We start from the raw sequence: 19,222 nt of genomic DNA, 5'->3' as shown, positions 1-19,222 counted from the left end.
TCCAGCTTTTCCTCTCCTGTTCTCTTTAAAAATGTATCTTAATTCTCTTCAACACATAAAAATTGTATATATTGGTAGAAAAATCATGTGATATTTTGGTATATGTATACATGGTATAATGTTCAAATCAGAGTAATCATCTATGTCCTCAAACATTTACCTTTTTTTTTGCAGTGGTGAAACCATTCAAAATTCTTTCTGCAAGCATTTGAAAATTAAGCAGTGTACCAGTGCAACTTTGGTCAACTCTACTGTGCAATAGTGTACCATGACTTTTTACTCCCTGACTGTGACTTAGTACTTTCTGATAAACCCTTCCCTGTCCCTCCCATTCCAGCCTCTGGTAGCCTCTGTTTTCTCACCTTCTTCCACATGGGTGAAGCCAGGTGCTGCTTATCTTTTTTACCTGGCTTATTTCAGATAATAATGACCCAGAGTAACAACCATGTTGTCACAAATGATGAAATTCCATCCTATTTTATAGCTAGTTTGCACTCTATTTTATTATTATTTTTAGTTCATTTACAAGTTGATGGGCATTTGTGTTGTTTCCATTTCTTCCATGTTATAAATAGTGCTTCAGGAAACATGGAAGGTGTCTCCAACACACTGCTTTGATTTCCTTCGGCTATATCCTCAGCATTGGGGTTGCTGAATCATGCGGTAGTTCTTTGTTAATTTTTTAAAGAGTCTCCATACTGTTCTCCGTAATTTGCATTCTCACCAAGTATACAAAGGTTCAGTGTTTTATACATCCTCTCTAATACTTGTTACCTTTTTTCTTTTTATAATAGTCATTCCAACTGCAGTGAAGTTGTGCTCAGGGTGATTTTGAATTACATTTCCCTGGTGGTTAGTGCTGTCCAGCATATTTTTTTCTTTATTTCTGTTTTCTTGAACTCAACTTTAGCAATATTGCACTTGCCAAGGCCGTCCTTGACCTCCATGTTCCACTGGCTAATCTGAGTGGTCAATTAACTTTTACCATCTTTCCTGAATTCTTGTGATGGAATTTGTCACTGCCTCCTCTGTAGGGGGTAGTTTTGACTTGGCTTCTAAGAAGCCATTCTTTCATTGTTCTACCTCAGTGCTACCTTCTCAGTAAACATGGATGGATATTCCTTATCATTCTGTCTCCTAAGCTGTAGAGTATGTTGGGGCTTAGTCCTCTAAGCATACACAATCTCCAGGTGATCTCAACCAACCCAGTACAACTTTGTATCATTCATATGCTGACTAGTACAAATTAACATCTCTGTTGAACTCTACATGCTTAGAGCCAACTATCTCAAATCCAATAAGCCAAAACTGTAGTTCTGCCTTTCCCACCAGACCTACACCCTCCCCTTCTGCCTTTTCCCAACAGATGGAAATCTGTTCTCCCAGTGCTCAGGCAAGGAGCCTTGGAGTCATCTTTGACTCATATTTTCCCCTTCAAACCTTTACCTGATGACACAGATAGAGCTTTAAAATGCAACTAGAATTATTACAACAGCCTCTTGGTATCCTATTTGCTTCCTTCCTTCCTAATCCAATTCTCCTTCAAATTCTTTTATATAGAGCAGTCATATTGATATTTCTAAAACTCACTTCAAGCCATATCTCTCTGCTGAAGCCACACCAACAGTGATCCATCTACTTGAAATAAAATTTGAAGTCCTCAGACCTTAAAGGCCCTGCATGATCTTCTTCCCTGCACTGCACCAGTAAGTACTCTTAGATCTCATACGCTACCACTTCCCACCCCACTTCTGCTCCCACCACATAGCCTGTTCGCTCCGTGCATTGAGCATCCTAGCACCTGTCTCCCAGCCTTTTATACTGGTTGTTCTCTCTGCTGAGAACCCGCCTCCTCCAAGGTATCTTTATAACTCCCTCTGGCACTTCATTCAGGGACCCACACAATGCCATCTTAGTGAGAACATCCTTGATGGCCCAACTTACAATGGAATCTTCTTTCTCCATTGCTGTTTATCAGCCTGCACTATTTTTCTTCAGCATTTATCTCCCCTGGCATCTGTTTATTTATTTTTTACTATATTCTTCTGGAATGTACACTTGTAGGAAAGTTTTATATTTCCTTTATTTCTTTATTCCTAGTGCATGATGCCAGGGTCTCACAAAATATTGGTTGAATGCGTGAGTTGGTGAACACGCTGTATACATCTACAACTGCTGTGGAGGTGGAAAGCTTTTGCAATGTGATGGTAATTGAGAATTTTGCAAGAGGGAGAATTGTTAAGAGACAGGTATGGGGGAGGTGAGCAGGAGTCTCCCATCCTGACCCAGTGATTGCCCAGGATGGAAGTCTTTGTTTTCCAAAGTTTTCACATTCCTGTAACTTTTGTGGCCATATGTTACCTTGCTTAATTGTCACATGTACCTTTTAACTTAATTGTCATCTTAATTGCCTTTTGTTTGCACTTCCCCACACATGAGTATAAAAGCCCCAAAACTTGAACAAGGGGTCTGACTCCTTTGATTTTGGTGTCAGTCCCACTGGCTAGCATCAAATTAAACTTCCTCTCCTTACCTGACTTTGGCTGTTGTTCTGTGATTTTTCTGTAACACAACCACTAAGTTGTTGATATTGAAGTATGGAGGAAGATGTGTCAAATATGGAGGCCCTATAAGATGAATGACCTTGGACAACTTATATAAGGTGTGTGAGATTTTTGCCTCCTGGGTTGTAAAATGAGGTGTTTGGATTAAATATTCACAAAAATCACCCAAACTCTAAGAAGTCATGTTGAATGACTCTGGATTTTGATTACTTTTTGCTCTCCCTGACACCTCAGGTTTTGAAATACAGCATCTTCAGGATACAAACTCCCTTCTTAATGAACAGTGAAAAGAGAGAAATTAAACAAGATTATAGACAGATTCATTTTGGCAATATCAACACATGACATGATCATTATATAATATTGCCCATGCTGAAGATAGACGTTCCTCCTAAAGAAGACATGACAGTTATTTTAAAATCCACCTGGCATTTCAATTAAGGGAGAGATAACTAATGTGTTTACCCAGAATACGTTCTTGGCTCTTCCTATTATAGAGACATAGAATATGTAACAACAGAAAATAGCTTATTGCCAATTTGAGTAGGAAGCTGTGCTCTGAAAAAAATGCTCACGTAAGTGACCAAAGTAAGTACAGCCTGAAAAGAATAATGCTATTTATATATGCATTTAGACATCATCCACTTCTAAATAATTTATAACAAAATATATTAATGCGACTGTGATGGATAACCTAACCTAGAGTGGGATTCACCTTTTGTTCTACGGCCCCTGGGGTCTTCACATGTGTCTTCCATGGCTCTGGCTTCTGGTTGCATGTAGCTGAAGTGGAAGGTGGGAGATCAAAATGAAGCAGGATAGTGGGTGGCCCGCAGTTTCTCACCTTCTTCGGCTGTGCTTTACTAGCTATTCTTTCCACCAAAGCTCTCTGCTCCTGGCTCCTGGCCCCTCCCACCAGGCTACTCTGTCTCTGGTCTCCAGGCAGCACAGCAGCTGGGCACTGCTTATCTCCTTTGCTTGTCTCCTTGTTCTTGCCCTGTATTCTAAACTGCCCCCCCCGCTTTTCAATTTTCCCCTTATTACATCTTTTCAATTTATCTGAATTTTGATTTGTGCCATCTGTTTATTATTAAGGATTATTGAAATTGAAAATCAGCAAGAGGATGAGAGACAAGAAATTAAGGAGGTGGGAGTATATTTATGTCAGCAAACCAAAAATAGGAAAGATTTTGTAATTGAATTTTGTTACAGATAAAAGTATTTAGCTCCCACTTGCTAATAATAACCATCATGGCAGCATATCAGGAACTAGAGGAAGGGAAGAACGCTACCTGTCCTGTAGGCAGCATCTTGAGTAGAGGTTTCATAAGACACTCAGGCTACTTTACACATTACATCAGCCTTTTTACTATTATTATTTTTATTTTATGTGTATGAGTATATTGCATGCGTGTATATGAGTGCACCCGTGTCATGCAATGCTGCAGAGGTCAGAAGAGGGCTTGGGATTCCCCTGCAGCTGGAGTTAAGGACAGCTCATAGCCACTATGTGGGTGCTGGAAATTGATACGATCCTATGCAAGAGCAGTCAGTGCTCTTAACCACTGAGCCATCTTTCCAGCCCCTACATCAGCATTTATAATGCCTACTATGTGAAGCTAAACCGTGATTCTATGAACATTTTCTACAGAAAGTGAAAGTGATACCCTATGCAATATGGTTGAAAATGATGATGTTGTACAATTATCAACAGTATTTCTACTGCATAAGGATTCTTGTCATTTGACTTGACACAAGAAGACAGTTTGAAAACTTCAGGAATAAATAATAGCCACACCCCTTAGGTGAAACTCCTAAATATTTATTTTCTTTGCTAGAATTTAAAAAGCAAACTTTTATAATTATCAAGTATTTTATAACCATTGTAGGTGGTACTTTGTAAAAAATACAGACATGCAAAATACAATAAAAACCACTCAAAATCTCATACCACCCCTGAAAGAAAGTTAACAACAACAACCTTAAACTCATATATATAGCCATATATATTATTTTTAACTTTATTTTTCCCCCACTTACCAACATATCTTGTATATTTTCTTTCTTCCTTACACAGGATTTTCTTTGGTTGATATTACTTCAACAGAATAGTGCATTTTGTAATCTCTCACTTGGGACGTTTCCATTGTTGCCATGGTTTTTGCTCTCTTAAGTCTGTGATGTACATGCCTGTAAATAAATATTTGTGTGTGTTCTTGATGAACATGCATGTACATAAATCTTTGTATCTGTCCTTGCTTACTAGGCTTTACAACCTTATTTCTTAGTCCCTTAAGTCTCTGAGATTTATTTTTTTATTCTTTAGTTTTTTGTGCATTTATTTATTTTTCTGTGCATATATGGGTGTACACATGCCGTGACAGCCTCGTGGAGGTTAGAGGACTTGTGGGAATTGATTCTCTTCTCCCACCATGTGGTGCTCAGGCCATTAGACTTGATGGCAATTGCCTTAACCCACCGAGGCATATTGCCAGCCCTGTTTTTAAAATTTTTATTCTGAAACTATTCTTCAGGAATATTGTATCATAGTCTATTGTCCTACCATGAGCTTGTTTATCAGACTGGAGACCACTGGCTGAAACATTCAAGTTTAGAGCATTAATAGGCAGCAGAAATATAGACAATTTGAATTCTGGCCTGAAAGAGATGCATAAAGTTCAAATAACCAAAGAGTATGGTGGCAAAATTGACTTCCTATTTTGTAGACCAAAGATGTAGCTTTGGCTTCCTGCCCATGTAGAGAATTTTCCCATATATGAACAATAAATTCCTTTCAAAGTAAATCATTGAAGCCAAATTTTATTTTTTATTTCAAAAATATTTTATTTATTATTTTTATTTTATTTTATGTGTATGAGTGTATTGCCTGCATGTGTGTAAGTGCAATGCCTGTGGAGTTAGAAGAGGGCATTGGAGGATCCCCTGGAATTGAATTGGAGTTATGGACCATGTGGGTACTAGGAACTGAACCTGGGTCCTCTACAAGAGTAGCTAGTGCTCTTAACTGATGAGCCATCTCGCCAGCCCCTTAATTTTACTTTTAATAATGTGTATATGGGGAAGTATATGCACATGTCAGTTGTAGGTACCTGTGGAATCCAAAAAAGAGCATCTGATCCCCTGGAGCTTAGTTACAGGTGGTTATGAGCTACCTGATATGGGTGCCTGGAACTGAACTCCATTCTTCTGCAAAAGCAGCAATTACTCTCAATTGCTGAGCCATCTCTCCAACCCAAAGTCAATTTTTTAAAATTCAGAAATTCAGCCGGGTGTGGTGGCACACACTTTTAATCCCAGCACTCAAGAGGCAGAGGCAGGTGGATCTTTATGAATTCAAGACCAGCCTGGTATACTTAGTGAGTTCCAGGACAGCTGGGGCTACAGGGAGACCCTGTCTCAAAAAGACCAAAAAAAAAAAAAAAAAATTCAGAAATTCAAGTCAGTCTTAGGTTGAATCACATAGACATCACTACCCTACAAAGTATAGGAAAGATAACATTGACTGAAAGATTTTGAGAATAGGAGTGACCAAGTGTTCATCTCTAGCATAAGATAGCTTGATTCTTACTCTACCAGGTGTGAATGCTCTTGTGGGGTTAAATACCACCCATGACTTAATACATTGGTTCAGTGACTGAACAGTTGCATCTTTATTGTCCAGTCAGATGCACTGGTTCATTTATTCAGTATTATCTGTCTGCATACTTTTTCATTGGGTTAGTTTAGCAAATAAGCATCTTTCATCTCTCTTCTGAAATATGTGATACTAGATATAAAAAGTAACACTATGTAAGAAATGCTCCTTACCGTCCAGAAGTTCACACAGATGTATCAAAAGTTTTATGGCAATGCATAGGTGATTGCCATCGGCATGGTGGCATACTCCTGCAATCTGAGCATTTGACAGACTGAAGCAGGAAGAATCATGAGTTCAAGGTCAGCTCGAGCTACATAGTAAAACTCTCTTTCTTACTCACTTTCTCTTTGTGTATGTCTATATTTATATCTCTATATATCTATCTCTCTCTATATATGATTGTCAAGGTGGACTCTGTAGAAAGAGAAGTCATACTTCAATTGGTAGTGATTTTATGTGATTTGCTAGTGGTTGTTAAATGAACAGAAAAATATAACATAAAAATGAGTATTTTTATTAAGATGTCCTTTCAAGTTTTAATATATAAAAATGCCGCATTTTATATGGGGTTGTATATTTCAGGTCAAAAGAAGGAAGGATGTCTTTAAATTGAAAGGCACTATCTAAGTAAATAAGAAACTAAGAATGAAATCAGAATATGTTTTATCTTAATACATTATGCGGAATGAAACTGGATATTTTAACCGTCATATCTCGTATCGTCTGTGTGTCTTAAGTGTTATGACCTCCTGCTGAAAAAGTTATTAAAGCTCTAGAAATAACTTGGGAACACTGTATAGCAGTCTGTTCAAAGATTCAGTATCACATAGATAGCCTGAAATTAGAGGCCAACTCTTTTCCCATTATAGTACTTTAACTTTAAATTTCTTTCTATGTATAAGAAAGTCTTATTTCATACTGAATTTAATGGCTGTTATCTAAGTTTTTAGGGGCTAAACTTTGATGTACTCTTATAGCATAAACATTATGCTTACTAGTAGAATTTTTGATAAGTAAAAAATTGTTTTGAAGATTGTACAAGTAAGGTAGGCTATAAAAATGATCTTAAACCCTCTGGGAAAAAATATTGTAACATTTTGGCACATAAATCTACATGGAGAATTTTTTATTTATTTACACTTTTACTGGCATAACTTTACTAAAATTTTCAAGATGTGAGACTATAGGAAGGATCATCTTACATTCAGTAAAAAACAGCATCCACAAGAGGAGGACGACAGGGGACTGTTTTATTTTGTTACAAATTTCATGTCAAGGTTACAGGACTTAAACTCAATTCATCACTTATTCTAACTTTCCAAATCACTGGAAAGTTTTAAGAATTGCTCAAGAAGTCTAAAAATCAGTGCATTTAGAGTCTGTGTCTCAACAAATATCCCAAAGGGCTAGTTAAACACCCTTAGTCTTGACTTTAATTTGAAGCTTGCGAATCCAATAATCCTTGATCCACACTTCCTGCTATTAATTGATGAGAAGTGAATGGAATTGTCCTTGGGAAAGTACTTAGTTAAGACTTCACCATCCTACAAATAAAACTGCTGGCCTGGTTCCCATTTACAACTTTGTTATTCTTAGACCAGAAACCAGAAGAAGCACCTACTCATCTAGCAGTGATTCACTAAACTCTAGTATGTGTCAACATGATGCAAGGTACTAGGAATACAATGATAAATAATGCAGATCAATATGGGAAATGCTATGCTAAGGAAGCATAACAGAGCCTTAGAGGGTACACTACCTGTATCTAGAAGAGGAGGAGAAGAAGGGCTGGGAAGACAGTGCTAAAAGTAAGTCAGAGAGGAAGGGCAGGAGGACTTTCCTATGCTAAAAGGCAGGGCACAGCAGTCTCAGCATGTAATAAATGTCCCAATATATTAGTAACAGTCCAGGGCAGTGTCCTGGAAAAGAGTCAAGGAGAGGAGCAGAATAAGCCATAGGCAAAGGGGGCGTTGGTGTGCCAAGGGTGGAGCTAAATTTGTTCTAGTCTTCAAGGTAGAGTAAGATTTCATAGCGGAGGTGAGTCTGAAGCCATTCTTGTGAAGAAAGCCGTGGAACAGATGTGAATGTGTTTGATACTTCGTCATCGTAGCAATTTCATCTATTCCTGGGCATCAGATACCATTTTAAGAAAATAGGTGCTTAATTTAGGGCTCCGGGGCTGAGCTCTCCCCTGAGCAATTCACACTTCCAGATACTTGTTTACTATACCCTCTTAGAGGAATCCGAGGCATATGGAGCATGTTCAGAACGGAGCTTCCAATTGCCCTCCTTTTCCAAGGCTGCTGTTCTGTCACTCTTTCATCTCAGTCATCGGTTCACAGTCTCACCAGTTGTTCAGGCAAAACCTTGAACAATTTATTTGCTCTTTACTGCAGTGTCTGAAGATGCATACAAGGTCACTGTGACCCCTCAGTGAGCACTGATTCCACTCTCAAGCACACCTCACAAATGCATACTTCACTCCATTTCCTAGTCCACGTGGCCATCTTTGCCAGACATTTATATCTGATGTCTTCGTTTTTCCTTGACTCCTCTGTTATCTGTTCTCAGTTTAACAGGCAGAGCTATCCTTTTAACCTCATCGGTGCTTGCGGGAAACTCTTCAGTGTCTTCTTTGTTTCTAAGTCCTGGCCTAAGCACCTACTCTCCCAGCAGCTCTCCAGACCAGCCTCTTGTTTCAGTTAAAGTGGTCTCCTCCTGATTCCTAGCATATTCGAGTTTGTTCCCAGCCAATGATGTTGCCCCACAGTTTCCTCTTCCCTCCATCTCCTCCATGGCTGTCTCATCTAAATGTCCTATTGAAAGCATTGCAAATATGTCTTCCAGTAAAACCACCCAAGTTATTTTAAATCATCACCCTTTCTTATTCCTTCTCAGGAGTTAATAGAACATGCAATGCCCTGCTCATTAATTTACTTCTTTACTGTGGCTCTCCTCTCCTAAGTCCCAATTTCATGACAAACAGGCCTTACCTCTCTGTATACACCCCATCCCAAGTAAACAGTATCAGGCCCCAAGCATGTCCTTAACAATTATTTGTTGAACAAATGAATACCAAAGCCAATAATGTTTTGAAACCATATATAAGGGTTAATAGACCCAAATACACAGAGATACACTATTAATAAAATAAAAAAATTGAAATGGTTGTTTGATTTGATCCTTTGTAAGTCACTGGTGAAGGCAATAAAATTGCTGTGGGTCATTACTGATGTATTTGGGCATTTACTGCTTGCCAAGAATTGTTCTACCTTGCCTTATTGTCTGGCAAATCCCTTCTGTTAGGAAGGTATGGGATGGAATGCCATGGGTGAGAAATAATATAGATGATGCAAAAGTAGAGAACAATAAGTATTTTGGGGATACTTCAGTGAAAAAGAAGCCTAAAGGGTATATTGATACAGTCTTGAAGTTAAAAAAGTCCTTAAAAAAGCATTGTGATGAGAGCCAAATCACAGTAACAGTGTTACTGAGCCAGAAGCCAGAAGGCTCAGTTCTGATCACAGAGTCTTACTGCTATATAAATGAAGATGTCAGGGAGGAGCACCAATGATAACAGAATCCTAGAAGAGATGGTAGTTCTTTGGAATGGAAGAAGCCTCAGAACTATGAGAATAACAAGTTGAAGAAGATCCACATGTTGCCTAGAAAGGTAGAAGGAACTGTGAGGGGAAGGCTATATCTCAGGTACATGAACTCTTGACAAGTATTTGAAAGTGACCCAGAGATCCACATGATAAGAACAAGTAAAGGGTGATATATCTAGACAGTGGAAATGTGAAAAGAGGAAGGAATTGTTACGTCATAGTGATCTTAAAAGTATATCATAGTGGTCTTAAAATTGTAGTTAATGATTAAAAAAATGCCCAAACATTTCCTAGGATTCTGCTTCAGAATATGAACATATGTCCAAAGAACTTCAGTTAAATCAAGGAAATAGGGTCTGAACTTTGAAGCTGGAGGGGGGTGTCCTTACAGATAATAACACTAAGATTTCCCAGGACACAGCCCAGTATGAAGGAATAAACTGAGAAGGGGTCAGAAAAAGAGAGGGTAGGAAAGACAGAGAGAAAAATAAGCGAGAGGAGAGGGAGAAAGGGGAGCAGGAATAAGAGGTGGGTAAAGAGGAGGAAGGGGAAGAGAAGGAGGAGGAGAAAGAGAGAAAAAGAATGAGAGAAATTCATTACACTGATGATACTATAACAATGGCTAAAGGTACCACAGTCAGGAATAGAAATACTTGGTTCTAAGATTCTAAGAAGCTCTAAGTATATCATACTTCTCTGAACTGCATTGGACAACACACCAGGTAATGTCAGAGATGTGAGGATGCCAGGGACCCAAGGTCAGTCTGCAAAAGGGCCACTGCCTTTCCTCCCAGGACAATGCTGAGAGTAAGCACATATTATTGGCCTGTTGCAAACCTGATAAACAAAGACATGCTCATTGCCAAAAGAAAAAAAAAAAAGAAAAAGAATGGTGCAGAAAAGTATAAAGATGATGTACAATACCCAATGGAGATAAGATAATCATTATCCTCCTTGCACTTACGGGATTCTGGGATTCCTGGCATTTATGAGAGGATGCCGGCATTCCTCTTGTCAGTCGGCGTTTCCTCTCTTTCCACCCCTGCCTCTTCTCCATCTTTGTTGTTGGCATCTCTTTAAATTCAGACCTCAGCCATCTCTAGAGTGGCTGTAGCTTTACATTACTGTTAAACCTTGGTTTGATATCACTGTGTGGCTGCGGAGTTGCTCTGGCTGTGGTCAGAAGCTTGGGATAATTCTTGAGAGACTCCCAGGGATCAGAGACCCTATTACTGGGATCAGCCAGGAAAACACTTAGCTTTTCATATCCAACTCTCAGAAGAGGAAGGCCACATTAGAACAGAGGCTAGCCAGCCTTCCTATATAGAGACCCTCTGCTGCCTGTCACTCACTACTGTTCACCACTGAGATATTCTGTCTTTCATTAGCAAGACCCAGTGTCTTGAGCCAGCAATATGGCAGCCCAGAGTAGTAGAATGGATTTCTGTCAAATAAATAATAGCTTGAGTTGGGGAATCCTGAAATGGTTTTAGCCCTCTGAAAACAGCACTTATATTTTGCTTTCATTTCCAAAGAAGAGAAGTAAAGCAGGACCAGGAAGAAGAATGCTTTCACCTCTGTGAACTTGATAAGCATGACCTTTATTTTACCACATAAGTCAGGAATTCTATTTACAGCAACTGTGCTAATTTGTTCTTTCTCTCCTTCCTCCCACCTATCTCCTGCCACTTCCTCAGGAGCATAAAGCTTTCAACATCCTGCTGTCCATTAGCATAAATAAACCCATGCTTTTAAAGTAAAAATAGTCTGAATGCTATACTTATTAAAGACTGCATTACCATAAGAGGATAAAAATATGCTTGAGTAACAGGTAGGCCATATACTTTAGAAGCAGTAACATGCTTTTATTGTGGTTCCTTGAAAGTCGATTATTTTAGCCACGGATTAAAACCAAGGTCTCAGCACAAGTTACATTTCCAGTTCAGAAACTGTTAAGCCAGGAGGTTTCCAGAGACATGTACCTTGGTGTTTTAATTTCTTTTTCTGTTGCCAAGATATTATAGGCAGTTCTAAGGAACAACAGAAAGAGATGAAATGCCATTTCAATCCAATCTTTGCTGTATGCGCCAATGAATATTATAGCCTCTCCCTTTGTTTCTATCTATTGCTAATTTAAATTTGATATAACATTTACACAATAGATAAGAAAACACTGGATTCAGAAACAACAGAAGTGGCAAGAAATGGAAATGAGAGATCTTCAGCGTCTAGAAGAACTGAAGAAATTGATGGCTGAACAGTCAATAAAAGACAGAGAAAGGTAAAAGCGTTTGTAAGCAGATAGAGGAAATGGGGGAGAGTCTTCGGTAATACATTAGGGTAAACAAGATTCTAGGAAGCATCTCTTACACCCAATGCAGTTACTCAATATTTATAACCACAAGTGGATAAAATCATTTCTATAATATAGTTTAAACTCTCATTTTCATACATAAACCTTTAGTTTTCTATTTTGTTCCTTTGATGGCTTCCCTTTAAGGCTCTCACAGAGGATTTTATGACACCTGTTGCTTACTGTGTGCATGAAATTACTAGTTGGCTACTGTGACCTTATATTTTGATCCAGGAGGAGGAAATCATTTTTTTAATAAGGGGTTCCATTTACTGTGACTGAGGCTGGAAATGATAATCCACAATTGTGCAGAGCTGTCTGGTTGTTATAATGTACTTATTAACCTCATATATAAAAATATGGCCCAGAATTTCCTACAGTCATATAATGATAGGGCTGGAAAGGACATTGAGATCAATGAGTCAGTCTTCCTATTTTATTATGAGTTACACTAAAGATTAAAACCATTTTTAAGATTATTATATCAAGGCCAATATGAAAACAGAAAAGAAATAATAATTTGAAAAGGACAATCGAGATATAAAGAATCTGTTAGGAAATCACTTATATAAAAAGATCAAGAGAGCAGTAAAAAATTTCTCTAGGGCTGGAGAAGAGTTCCTATGGAAGAAACAAGTTTGGAACTAGAACCCTGTCTTCATGAATGAGGGGTCAGACTTCACTGTGGAAGATGTAGTTACGGCCCACTGCATGGTGGGAAGTTCTTGGGTGGGCTAAGCTAGAGATACTTCTTAGAAGCTGGTTAAGAAAAACCCTACCTGAGTATGAACAGGCCAAACTTGAGGCTGACCACTGGGAAGCTTGCAAGACTCAATGGAAATCTGGTCATGGCAGTACCTCTGAAATTTTCCAGGAAACTAGCATGGGGGCTCACTGGAGCTCCAAGCGTAAAGACAACACTGGAAGTCCCCAAGTGATGCTTCTCATTGTGTGAAGAAAGAACTGAAATCAGGAAGGAAAGCACTTTCCTTCTGCAGTGTCCTTCCCTGTATCCTTTTCTGACATCACCTAATATATTGGCAACTACAACGGAGAAATACGGGGTTCAGCTCCAGTTTTAGACAGCAGGCAGTAAAAGGTGGACTGGGGACTAAGAGACAATAGAAACTGCCATTGTTATTTGGCTTAACTGATTCTTAGTCATCTTTTCAGAAAAGATGAAGACAGATTTTTCATTTCACAATATAAACAACCGCCAATCTTTCTTTCAACAGTGAAAGCATTTATCTGAGTTAATGACTATTAAACAGCAACAAAAATGCCCCCAACTATCTCTACTTTCTACTTAACTTTAGTGTGAACCTCAAGCTGTTCTGAAAAATAAAGCCTATTAAATATTGCCCCTCTGACTTACATCTAACCTTGGAAGGCATGCCCGTTTTATGAAATGAGTTTCACTTATGGCTAAGAAGTTCCTTTATGACTCTTGTGATAGTTATCTCAAACTCCTGTTACCCAGAGTTGCAACAGTGAATCTGGAGTCACAGATTGATGCTAGTTATTCCTAAGGATTTTCTGGGTTGAATGTCACATTATTTTCTAAGCAGCTCAGTACTTTAAAGTTGAGTATAATCCTTTCCTGAGGGAACTAAGAATATAGTAAATCCTGAGCTCAAGGTCAAGAGGTCAAACAACCAGTGAGAAACCAAATAACTAGTGCAAGCCATGTAAGTCAATACCGTAAGACAGGCCATCCTGCGGTTCAGAAGCAAGGAAGTAGATGAGAGCCCCAAAACAGCTGGGTATGAAAGGGTAATGCAAAGGCAGTGGTCAGAAGGCTGACTGGGCAATCTAAAACTATCCCAAGGAAAGAAAAGAAAGCTACAGGAATGAAAAGGGCTGGGAAAAGCAGAGCAGATGTGGTGTCCTAGCATTAGGGACATGCTTCTAATAGAATCAACTCTCATAGCAGGGATCTTCTCTGATTACAGAATCATTTCAGTCTTTTGCTTCCTGTCCCAGTAATTATCAAGATTAGCTGATTCAGAGCTTCAGTTGAAAAGAAGAAAAAGAAAATCAGATTAATGTGCATTACATAACAAGGAAAAAAATAGCCATATTACAGCATAGAAAAAAGTACTAAGGACTAGGAGCCATAGCCCAGGGTTTTATTCTTAACTTGTCTTTGAATAGTACATGACCTTGGAAAAGTCAGTATTTTCCCTTCTCAAGGCTCTGTTTTGTCTGCTATAAAACTGAAATGGAACGTGAGGACTGAGTGAGTTGATTACTTTTTAAGGGTCTGTGATCTGTAAGTTCAACTCCTTTGACAAAATACTACAGATTTAGGTACTTATGAAGCCAATGTTTACATGCTGAGAAATCAGTGAGGAAGGTCTTTCAAATATCATGTCATATCCAAACAATAATTCTCCCCTCAAACAATAATTCTCCCCTCCAACCCCAAAATGTGATGTTGTATGGACTGGAAATGTTGGCAGGCACAGTGCTTGCATAGCATACATGTAGTCCTGGGTTCAGCCCATAGCACTGCATAAACTAAGTGTGAACCCACTTGCTTATAGTCCCTGCACTTGGGAGGAGGAGGCAGGAAGATCAGAAGTTCAAGTCCATCCTCAGCTACATAGCTAATTCAAGGCCAGCCTGGGATATATGATGCCCTGTCTCAAACTGTGATGTAGATAAAAGCATGATTTTCATTCTGTGATTTAAGCTGTAGTACAACTTGTTAAAAATCGTTTGTTTCTGACAATTACCAAGACTGTGTTCTTTTGTAACCATTCTGGCACTAGGAAATTGGTAGGTTAGTTAAAATGTTTTTCTCTAAAACTATAATACATTAAAAATCATATATGATATTTTAACCAATATCAAAAGCCAGATCTGCCCTCACAGTATACACAGGTGGTCTTGAGGGTTAGAAACTCTGGTCATGTACTTATTTCTGGTTTTAATATGGAAAATTAATGTTCTTGAAAATATTCATAAATAAACTAATGGTTGAAGAATATGAAACTTTCATTTTTGGATTAAATGAAAGTTTCATGTGGTTTGACATAATGAAAAGACATATCAACTCACCTTTTTTGTTAGTCACATTCATACCTCATTTTACTGAAATTGTTTTTGCTAGTTTCTACTGGCCTTCTAATTTCCTAATACTATATTTTCAATGTGTCACTGATGTTGAAAGACTCTAGAACTAGATTGTCAGCATTAGGTGCCTGAGTTTGTATAGCTACATGAGGTTTGAATAAGTTATTTAATATCTGTGCTTTATATCTGTGCTTATATAATGAATATATAAATAATATCTACTTCAAAGGATTGTCAAAGGAATAAATGAAACACTAAACATAAACTCACTGCCTACAACATAGTAAGAATGCATTAAATAGTGACTTCTGTCAACTGACTTTTTACGATGAGATGCTTCTAACCTAACATTTTCTCAGGATGCTTAAAATATTTAATTTTTTAAAAATTGTAATAATAAAGTCATTCACACAAAAAATTAAAACATTTAAGGGGTTAGAGAGATAGCTCAACAGCTAAGACTACTAGCTGCTGCTCTTGCAGAGGACCTGGATTTAGTTCACAGCACCCACGTGGAGGCTAACAACCATCTGTAACTCCAGTTCTAGGGGCTCCAATGCCCTCTTCTGGTCTCTGAGGGTTTGCATGCATGTGGTACACTTACATATGTCTGGGCAAAACACTCATACACATAAAAAGAAATAAAAATTTTTAATAAAAACAAAAGTTTTAGGTTAAAACAGACTGCCATCTACTGTCATGTCATCTCCTATCTGGAATTCATTGCTGTTACCAGCTGTTGAGTGCATATATAGAACATATACAGAATTCATATGTTATATATATATATATCCAAATCAACTATCAGTACACTACTATATACAAAATATGTTCACTGAGCAGTCTGCAAATCTGAGATTTATTTTCTCAGTTCTGGAGTCTAGAAGTCAAAAATGGAGACAGGACTCTAATGAGGACTCCCTTCCTGTCTGCAGAAAACAGCTTTCTCCTAGAGACCCACTTCACCGGGCGGGCAGGGAGAGGCACGTTCTCTGATCTTTTTTTTTTTTTTTAATGAGGGCACTAATCCCATCATGAAAGTCTTCACCCTTTTCCAAGGCCTCATCTCCAAATACTTATCACACTGGGAATAAAGGTGAGCACATGTGAATTTGGGGCAGACACATTCAATGTAACCATGTGGGTGAAAACAGAAAGTATTTATCTTCATATAGGTTGTCTGTTAAGTTAGCTATATTTGTTTGCTGCTAGTGTTATCATTGGGCCAGTTAGAAAAGATGTCCGGGTCCAGCAGCAGAGGGCACTGACCCCCTTCTGAACCATGGAACACAGCTTGGCAAACAGTGGTAACACTGGGTATCACACCCCATTTATCACCTGGGTAAGGAATCATTTTTGTAAAACAAATACTTGAAAATGATGCATAGCAATTCCTTAAAAAAGAACAACACAATTCTCTTAAAAGAAACTATATTATTCATACCTCTTCTAAAAATTAACATAATAACCATCTGGAATTCATTTTTATGAATGATGTGAGCTAAGTGTCTTTCAATTTTTTTTTCTAAATTGATGTCCAACTATCTCAGAATCAACTAGTTAATGATTCATCCTTACCCCTTGATTTGAAATGCCACCTTTATTATGTATCACATTTCTAATTACACTTTTATATCCATATGGACTCTTGATTAGATTAAATGAAACTGATCTGAGCTTGTATTTCACATGGCATTTCAATGATTCTTTCATGCTGTCCAGTAGGACAATGTTCACTCAGTGTTTTTTTTTCAAAAATAGCTACTCGTGTCAAATTTCATTTAAAATCCTACTCACTTTAAAAAATATATTGAATTTTTGTGTTGCTCATACATAAAATCATCTTTATAGCCCTTTCCCCCTTCTCCTTTGGCACCCTCCCGTAGCCCCCCCCCAATGAAGTTCCTACATTATCGTTTGTATTAAGGCCTATTATGTAAAGTTAGAGTCCTGAGATGTCCCTTGGTACAAGTTCATCCACCAGGATTTAGTCAGCTTATCTTGAGTCCCTTCAAGAAGATCAGCTCTTCCTCACATAGCAGTAATCAGTCGCCAATAATTCTTCCACTAAGATTGGGGCTTGCTGTTCATTTCCACAGTTCTATGCTGGGCTTTTGTCTGCCTAAGTTTGCATGGGTCTTGTGCATGCTGTCACCATTGCTGTAGGTTTGTATGAGAAGGATCCCAGGCACCTGTAGGATGATTTCCATGTGGTCATGCACCTCCTCCCTGGCTCTTACGATCTTTCCACCTCCTCTTTCAAAATGGTCCCTGAGCCCTGGGTGGGTGTACCTCAATATAGGAGTCCTGTCCAAGGACCCACACTCTACCGACTCTTATTCTCTATGTTTTGGCCATTTATGGCCTTTTGTGTTCTGGCTCTCTGTTGCTTGAGGGAGCTTCATTGATGAGAATTGAAAGATGCATTCATGTTCTCTTCATCCCTTGTTCTATGTTCCATGAGTCTTAGGTGTAGAGGTTGCATCCTAGATGTGCCACTTAAGCTTGGGCAATTCACAGAGAACCTCTCTGTGTGACCAGTGATGTAACTCTGTAATAATCTCTGACTGTTGAAAAAGAAGCTACTTTGATGAGTGGTAACTGGGATACTTGTCTGTAATTTAAGGATCTATATTTTGCACATAGTGAGAAATTACATTAGTCTAGTGATTATGAGAGCCTTGTGTTTTCCCTGAGATCTATGACTTCTCCAGCTATGTGTATTTGACTAGGTTTATAGTACTAGACATGAGTTTCCTGCCATCGAGTGGGCTTTAAGTCCAATTAGGTAGCTGTTGATTACCCACAAGATAAAAGTGCCACTACTGCACCAATGTCACTTGCTGTGCTGGTCATTGATGTGGTTTTTAGGCCTTGAAGCTGGGGTTGGATCATTGATTGATGTTCTCCCTTACCAGCTTCAATAGTGCTCTCCAAAGCTATGAGAGCTAACCTTCAGGGGAGGTGGCTTCCAGGTCAGTTCCAGCTCCATTGCTCCAAACCCTGTGTCCAAAGTATGTCCTGTCCTCAGCAATAGGATCTTATCATCAAGTTCTGGGATGTAATCAAGGACTATGGCAATAGCCTGTGTAATTTTGGGAGTCTCTTGGACTACCCTGGCCAATGACTCAAAGGTAGGTTTCTCTGTCTGGCACCATTTCTTGTTATGTAATCTACAGCTAACTCACATACTCATGTAGGGATATTGTATGTGTAATTTTTCAGTAGGTTTTTGGACTAATACAATTCCCTCTGATTTTTTATATTACCTAGGCACTATTTAATGTCTCCTCTTTCTCTCCATATCTTATCCTCCCTTCCCACCCTTCCCATTTAAAGTGTCCTCATTTTCCACATTTCTCCCTTGATAATTTTTGTATGCTATGGTCCCACCTCTTTTGAGCTGCTTCTTCCCCTTTATTACCATAGTTCTTTGTATAGTCCTCCTCTCACTTCCCTTTAACTAATCCCCCCCCCTTTTTTTCACATATTTCTCCCTTAGTAACATCTGTCTCCTACTATTCTGCTCTCTTGGGGTCCTTCTTTCCCTTTACCTCCATGGTTTCTTTCCATTTTCCTGGTTTCTGCAGTTATATCAGGATATGCACTCACTTATAAGGATTGGGTACTAGGATCCACAAATTGGAATAAACCTGACCAAAGACATCAAATATCTCTATAATTAAATTTTTAAATCTTTAAAGAAAGAGATTGAAGAAGACACCAGAAGATGGAAGGACCTCCCATGCACATGAGTTGGAAGAATTAATGTCGTGGGCAGCCCGCCAGCCTCTCACCTGGTCCCCAGGAGTCCTTGGGGCCTCTTCCCACCCCCATCTCCCTTTGCATCTCTGGATGGCATGGCCACCACCTGCCTGAGACCAGCATCTTTCCTGGGCCCTGCTCCTAGGCCAGTCCAACCCCCAAATTCCTGAGGACAACATCTTTCCTGGAGGGATCC

The 19,222-nt window shown here is 38.8% G+C and overlaps 1 protein-coding gene across 7 annotated transcripts in view; it reads left to right on the top strand.

Moving 5' to 3' along the window:
- Ccdc148 (coiled-coil domain containing 148) overlaps nucleotides 1-19,222 on the top strand; it is a 376,894-nt gene that overhangs the window by 281,073 nt on the left and 76,599 nt on the right. For all 7 annotated transcript variants that reach the window (XM_008842508.3, XM_029568022.1, XM_029568021.1 and 4 more), the window contains one exon: nucleotides 11,993-12,111. In XM_008842508.3, the coding sequence (XP_008840730.2) occupies nucleotides 11,993-12,111 (119 nt within the window). The remainder of the gene's footprint in view (nucleotides 1-11,992; nucleotides 12,112-19,222) is intronic.

The sequence above is a fragment of the Nannospalax galili genome, unplaced genomic scaffold (assembly GCF_000622305.1).
Source record: "Nannospalax galili isolate Female #2095 unplaced genomic scaffold, S.galili_v1.0 scaffold640, whole genome shotgun sequence".
Classification (NCBI taxonomy): domain Eukaryota; kingdom Metazoa; phylum Chordata; class Mammalia; order Rodentia; family Spalacidae; genus Nannospalax; species Nannospalax galili.
Note: the sequence above shows the minus strand (reverse complement) of the source record. Positions and strands in the feature narration are given on the sequence as shown.